Raw genomic sequence first — 7,589 nt, forward strand, 5'->3', positions numbered from 1 at the left:
AATACATTTCCTAGAAAGATTGAGATTGTGGAACCAGGGTAGTGTTGGGATGGTTGGAGAAATATTTCTATACCAGGTGGCAAAGTGAGGAGGGAGTGAGCCCCAGTGTTTGAGGCAAAGATCGGATGTGCAAGTCCTAAGTATGGGGATAAAGTCAGACCATGGAATTTATATTTAACTATTATAACATGGAACATGATTACCTATCATACTATTATATTGATAATTAAATACATAAAAAGATTAATTTCTTCGAAAAATAAACTATATCAATATCAATTAAAAAAATTCTGATCCAGCTGTCATGCTGATAATGTAAAAATACCTGTATTTTCTTAATTTTTCATTTTATTGATCATTTTGATGTATTGGCATTTATTCTTTTAATTCTCCTGAACTATCAACTGAAGTTAATTTACTACCATAAATTAATTTCAAAGTTTGAGATTGGAAATGATGAAATAAAATACATCATTGTAAAACCAATACATTCATTGTCTGGAATTGGTTTTATTATCTAGATTTTAAAATAAGGAATATTTTAATGTTAATTTTCTTAGATTAATTGCAAGTAAAAACCAAAAGAAAACTAATTGTATTATGTTGTATTGATTTAATTGAAGTGGTATTCTTTAAGACCATACATTTTAACAATTCCAACAGCTACTGCTTTTGACACATATTTTTTGAACTATTGCTTGTGTACATACTTAACACATTAAATTTCAAACATGATATGACATAAAAAATTACCTATTTTAATTTCATGCCAAATAAACAAATTTTTTTACTCAAAAATAAATAGTGTATTAATTAGCTATTTTTAAATTGAAGTCATCTAAGTTTGACTAAATCCATGTATTAGTTTTAGAGATACATTTTTAACTAGTTAACTTTATTTATTTAACTTAAATAAAATTTACCATAAAATAATTTACAAAAAATTAAAATTTATAAATAAACTGTTATTTATATCCCAAAGTAAATTTTTGAAGATTTTGATAAAAAAATGTGTGTATTTTAACTTTTAAGAATACAATCTTTGTGAATTTATTATATCAAAATATAAAATTTAATTTTTCATACATAACAAACTTATATTCAGTTACTATTGACAACATAAAAATAATTATACAATTGGAAATAATTTACATAAATAAATATTTTATATAATATACTTTTGAATGGCATCCATGAACCATGAAATATGAAAAGCTTTTAAATGTTTCATATTATACTTTATCAGTCTATTTGAATCTATTGTATATAATATAATGTTAGAAACATGAAACATCTGATCATTATTACGGCAATGGTATGGTATTATATTAGTAGGACAGTCTTCTGGATTTGGCATACGTATTAATAGTTTAGCTCCGAATTCGACAACAAGTTTTTTTAAATGTTCAAGTGTAAACTGATTCCAACCATTACTTCCACATATGTGTATGCTTATACCATCAAACAATTTTGGATACTATTTAAAAAAAAAAACAACAGGTAATAAAATATTTAAAAATGCACATAAATTTTGAAATTAATTGTCAAAAGTTTAAATGTGCATAAACCAGTTAGTTTTTAAGCCCTATTGTATATCTGTCAGCAATGCTACTGGTTAGTAGTAACTTTATAAAGTGCAAAAGTAAATTTGGAGAGGGGATTTTGGGTGTTGGAACACTTCTAACACTATCAACCATATTTATGCAAACAATTTATTTACTATATTATAATTTGTATTAGTTAAAAAATAAGTAGTTATATGATTCTACTTCATACTTGATATTATTAAAAAGATTAATCGCTACAGTTTATATTTTAATAATATAAAGTATGAAATAGAATCATAGAACATCATTGAAATTGTGAATTTAAAAAAAAAAAATTTAACTGATTATTTAATATAACCAGTACCATTACTTCATTAAAAATTAATAATTTAATAAGAGGAATCATAAAAAGAATAAAACTATCTTGTTACAATTTTAGATTTGAAAACTAATTGTCATACTTAAGTATTTCAATAGAATTAAATTCTTTAACAGTGTAAAATTAATTAAATTAGCTACATATTTACCAGTTTCTGTTTGCTTATTCGTGATATCTTTGGACCATTACAATCAGCAAAAAATGTTGTTCCACTAACTTCATATTTTTCACACTCCATAAGTTTATTTTTATCCAATGAATCAGAAATCCCTAATAAAAGAGTGATAAATTATAATTATGCAATTTATAATTTATTTTAGTACATTTTTAGATAATTACATACAAGTAAAGACAGAGAATTTATTAATTCAACAATAAAAACTTTTTTCTTGGGTAATCAATGAGTATTAATTTTATAGACGTAGTAAACATTTACTTTATACAAATAAAAATAAAAAAAATCTCTCAAGTCATTAATGTAGGTATTAGTTTTCTATAATTTTATAAAACCATCAAACATATTCAATTTTTGAGAATACAAAAATTAGTTTTTATTAATTGAATATTTAGTTATTATAATTTAGTATTTATAAGAGCTATAAAAAATTAAAGTATACTTACAATTTTCATTAATTATAAATAATCCATTTGCTATGCTAAATAAACATTCTAAATTTACATCACAAGTATTATTTTTTGTTTTTGATACAATCATGTGAGTAACTTGAGCAAATTTCTTTCCATCCCTTTAATTAACATAAATAAATAAATATATTTAAATTGAAACTATTATAAAAAATTAAATATAAATAATAATCAACATACAAAACATTTTGAACCAATTTAATATTGAACTGTTTACAAAATGTGTTCACAGTTGCACTTTTTAACGAAATATTATTTAAGACAATGACAATTTCATCTGATTTATAATTAATAAGGTCAATTTGTGGTGATATACATGAAACTTGATTTTCCATTAACTCAGACAACTTTTCTTTATTAAGACATCTAAAACATTTAAAAATTATTGATATATATATATAATAATTTGATTTACCTAAAATCTTTTGTAAACAATCTTAATTTAGTAGCCACAAATACTTTTAAATAATAACCTAACAATCTTTTAAATTACCTTACTTACTTAACAGGTGACTACAAAATATAATATATTATAAATAAAATTGATTCAAATATTTTTAGTAAATACATAAAACTTATAGTTTACATAAATATTTAAGCTTTAAAAAAAAAATGACAATAGTAAATAGTATATTAAATTAATTAGGTATTTATTAAAATTAAGATCAATTTTTACCTCGCATTATTTCCATACATATTTATAAAATTTGCATCAGCTCCATAATCAAGAATTGTTTTTGCTATTTCAAATTTACTATACTTAATAGCTGTATATAATGGGCTTTCATATTCAAAACCAGGAACATTTAAATATGCACCATACTTGATCAACTCTTTCACAATATCTAAATTCCCAGATTTTACAGCTTCATGCTTAAAATTTTATGAACATTGTTTTTATACTATAAGAATAAAATATTACATCAATCAAAATTAATACCATAGGTGTCCATCCAGCATTATCTTTGACATTAGGATTGAAACCATCTTCAAGCAATGAAATTACTAAACTTAATTTCCCCTAAGACAGTACAAAGAAATATAATTATAACTGTATTTAAAGTCATTCATTAAAATAAACCGTATGTTACTATAATTTTGTTGATGTTAAACTTGGGTTAACGTACAAAAAATATATCATAGGATAAAATTTTCATAAATTAAACATCAATAAATCAAAAAAGTAAAAATTCGTATAATAATATTTTAGTAAACTTAATCACTTATGACACTTGCCACATTTTGTGTAAAAGTGAAGATTTATAATAAATATTAATTTACAATATTTTTCAGTTAAGAACTTTTAATGGAAATTCTATGATTTTATTTTTACCTTGGCACAGGCTGAATGCAATTTCGTTTCTCCTTTACTATTTCTACTATACAAATGTTTGCTAACTTGTTTTGTAGATTCATTTAAAGCTTTGACTGAATTTTTCTAAAAGAAAATTGAAATTCATATGAATGAAATACTATTTATATATTTGCATTAATAAGTAATTAACATATCATTTTTGTAGTTGAAAAATCAATTATTAACATACCATAATAATTGAAATTTTAAAATTATTTTTAAAATCAAAAATATAATGTTAAGAACCATTGTGATTTAATAGTATACTATTAAACAAGATTAAATACAAAAATTGATCCATTTAAGTGTTTACACTCCTCATTTTTAAAAGTTATCAACTTTTTTCAATGTGAAAATGTTTTAATTTAATAGTTTAAAGCAAAATAATTTTACTAAATATATTTCTATATACAAGAATCAAATTTTGGATAAGTATAGTTATTTAAAAATAAAGAAAAGTTTAAATGATTCAATTACTTTAGTATTCTAACAACTATCTATACTCTATTCCAAATAAGTTTTGTCAAAATCTGATAAAAATACATTAAGTAACCACATATACAGTTAATCACTGCAGTACAACTATTCCAATGGTTATACAAATAAGACAGAATTATTTGAAATAAAGTATACACTCGCCAGATATTAAAAGCATGATTGGGAGGTGACTGGTTTTGCATCCATTATACATTGTTGATTTCCAAATACTGATTGGTTAACCAAACTTCTCTCTACCATCTATTATGGTGAGTGATGTGGTGGAGGAAATTTTTTCGTATGCACAACTGTCAAGTTTTTAATGTGTGGCAAGTATAGTATACATTTTCTAAGTTTAATAAAGTAAAGCAATTTTTCAGCAGACATGGATTGTCAAAAACATAAAATATTGATAACAAAAATCAAAATTTTTGATAGGTGTGGTCTGACCAATACGGAAAAAAATTACTGACTCCTGAGATTATACTTATTAGAGTAAAGACATTTTAATAATGTATTCTTACTCAATAACTATATAAATTAATAATTAATAAATACATACATTAATATTAGTGTTGATTTTTCCTTCTACATTAATAGGAGATGGTTTTTCTATTTTTTTCTTTTTTGAACTTTGTTCAGAATTTATTACTGAATTTGATCTTTTTAATAATGTTGTTGATGTTTTATCTAGTTTTTTATTAGTTTGCCGTGTATGTCTAACAGTAGTTGGAGTTTCTAAACACAAATTTGATATTTCTTCACCAATAATACCAGCAGAACTTTTTTGAACTGAATTCAATTTACTCTGTAAATTTATATTTTAAAATTTGAAGTACAAAATTATTTGTTTCTTATACTCTATTTGTGTTGAGAAAATGTTGACTTATATATATACATTATTTCTGTCTTAAATAATATGCATACAATATCAGATGTAGCTACTGAATTCTTACTATAGCTTAAGTACAGTTAATATAAGAGAAAATATATATATTATTCAAATTTAAAAATGAGCTGCGCTTAATTTAATTTATACGTACAAGCAAAAAATGTTTTAATGAAAATTTTTATTGTTATATAAAATTATATTGTCATATTATGTGATAATAATAAAACAAATTGAGTGATATGAATTTGAAATTATTCGAGTACTCATAAGTTAGAACTCATTATAAAAGTAAAAATATAAAAGAAAATTCTTTACTCAAGCAGAATTCATATTCTCCAATTCAAATTTAATAACACATAAATTAATTTGCTCTATTTTTTCTTTTTTTTTTTTATTGATCTTATTTAAACAGGGCAACTAAAACCATTAGTTAAGCATACAGTAGGTTTTTTTTGTGAAAAGTTTGTTTGAGAGATTTTTGTTTATATTGGAACAGGTGTGTGTATGTGTGTACACCATGAATTCATCACTAAGATTCCTGATGGTCACCCATCCAAGAGCTAGTGACGCCAGCCGATGCTTAACTTAAGAACACATCAGTGACTACCAGGCCACAAATTTGTTCCAATATTAACTATAAATAAAGTGTAGTAAAAATCCAGTGCAAAGATTTTCTTTGTTATGAATGTGTAAGACAGAAACAACACACATAGGTATGACTTTATCTTAAAAATAAACCCTGGCAGCAAATTTGTACACAAGAGTATTGCTTCACTATATATCAGATATACAGTTATAAAAATGATTGACTTTCAGATGACATAACAAACAATTGTTGCCAGCCTGCAGTCTAATAAATTTTGTTTGCCACCTAGGTCATTACTTAATATTAATGAAGTTTAGTGCATACCTCATTTACAACTTTGTCTTTAATATTGTTTTTAAGGTTGTCTGATGTGCTTGTTTTCTCATCAACCGTAATATCTGAATTTTTTAATTGAGACTTAGTTATTAGTATAGAATCAGCTGTTGATGAAATATTCACCAAATTTGAATTGATCTATAACATTGAATAAAAATCTAAACATTTATTAAAACAAATATAACATGTTATTTCATATTAATACTTTATCAATTCCTTTTTTGTGATCATTAGTTGTATTTTTAACAGAATTATGTTTTAGAAAAGTTATAAAATCATTTTGATTATTTTCCTAAATATTTAAAAAACATCTAATTTAATAATGTAGTGGTCAGAAATATTAAAAACTAAAGAATAAAAAATATGAATATAAATTATAAAATATGCATGAAAAAAATGTAAAAAAAGCATAAGTATGGGCAATTTTTATCTTTAAGTCATTAGTTGAATTTTTAGGATGAATATTGTTTTGGAAAAGTTACTTTTGGCAATATTATCATTTCATTTTCAGTATGATTTGTCTAAAATATTTTGGTATAATTTGCTGTTACTAATATTTAATAAGCTATAATCAATAATACCATATCAACTTCTTTCTTGTGACCATTTGAACGTTCGGGGGGAGTATCATGTTTTGAAGAAGTTAAACCTGACAATCTTGTTCTTTTATTTCGAATGTTTTTTACCTAAAATATTTTAATATAATTTTCTGTTACTAATACTTAATATATTATTAAATAATTATAAATAATACCATATGAACTTCTTTCTTGTGATCATTAGGTGAACTTCCAGGAGTATTATGTTTTGGAGAAGTTAAATCTGACAATGTTATTCTTTTATTTTGAGTATTATTTACCTAAAATATTTCAATATAATTTACTATTTGATAATATTTAATTAGCTAAAATGCAATAATAAATAATACCATATCAACTTGTTTCTTGTGATCATTACATGAATTTCCGAGAGTATCATGTTTTGGAGAAGTTAAACCTGACATTGTTATTTTTTTATTTTGAGTATTATTTACCTAAAATATTTTAATACAATTTAAAATTTGATAATATTTAATAAACTAGAATGTAATAGTAAATAATACCATATCAACTTCTTTTTTATGATCATTAGATGGACTTCTGGGAGTATTATGTTTTGAAGAAGTTAAACCTGACAATCTTATTCTTTTATTTTGAGTATTTTTTACCTAAAATATTTTAATATAATTTACTGTTTGATAATATTTAATAAACTTGAATGCAATATTAAATAGTACCATATTAACTTTTTTCTTGTGATCATTAGGAGAACTTTCGGGAGTGTCATGTTTTGGAGAAGTTAAATCTGGAATTATACTTTTATTTTGAATATTA

The 7,589-nt window shown here is 23.2% G+C and overlaps 1 protein-coding gene across 3 annotated transcripts in view; it reads right to left on the reverse strand.

Annotated features, from left to right (window-relative positions):
* Positions 1 to 1,100: 1,100 nt before the first annotated feature.
* The window catches only part of LOC112601384 (BRCA1-associated RING domain protein 1-like), a 9,304-nt gene continuing 2,815 nt past the window's right edge, over positions 1,101 to 7,589 (reverse strand). Inside the window, exons 9-22 of one of the 3 annotated variants that reach the window (XM_025348994.1) lie at positions 7,493 to 7,560; positions 7,319 to 7,423; positions 7,145 to 7,249; positions 6,971 to 7,075; positions 6,798 to 6,902; positions 6,205 to 6,354; positions 4,965 to 5,210; positions 3,905 to 4,009; positions 3,512 to 3,592; positions 3,248 to 3,444; positions 2,752 to 2,937; positions 2,548 to 2,672; positions 2,075 to 2,196; positions 1,101 to 1,477 (exon numbers count right to left, since the gene is read on the reverse strand). In XM_025348994.1, coding sequence (XP_025204779.1) covers positions 1,166 to 1,477; positions 2,075 to 2,196; positions 2,548 to 2,672; positions 2,752 to 2,937; positions 3,248 to 3,444; positions 3,512 to 3,592; positions 3,905 to 4,009; positions 4,965 to 5,210; positions 6,205 to 6,354; positions 6,798 to 6,902; positions 6,971 to 7,075; positions 7,145 to 7,249; positions 7,319 to 7,423; positions 7,493 to 7,560 — 2,012 coding nt within the window. In that variant the 3' untranslated portion in view covers positions 1,101 to 1,165. Of the gene's footprint in view, positions 1,478 to 2,074; positions 2,197 to 2,547; positions 2,673 to 2,751; positions 2,938 to 3,247; positions 3,445 to 3,511; positions 3,593 to 3,904; positions 4,010 to 4,964; positions 5,211 to 6,204; positions 6,355 to 6,797; positions 6,903 to 6,970; positions 7,076 to 7,144; positions 7,250 to 7,318; positions 7,424 to 7,492 lie in introns of all 3 variants that reach the window. The other 2 variants (XM_025348993.1, XM_025348995.1) reach the window with 2 other exon arrangements.

The sequence above is a fragment of the Melanaphis sacchari genome, unplaced genomic scaffold (assembly GCF_002803265.2).
Source record: "Melanaphis sacchari strain LSU unplaced genomic scaffold, SCAv2.0 Contig77_pilon_pilon, whole genome shotgun sequence".
NCBI classification, from domain to species: Eukaryota; Metazoa; Arthropoda; class Insecta; order Hemiptera; family Aphididae; genus Melanaphis; species Melanaphis sacchari.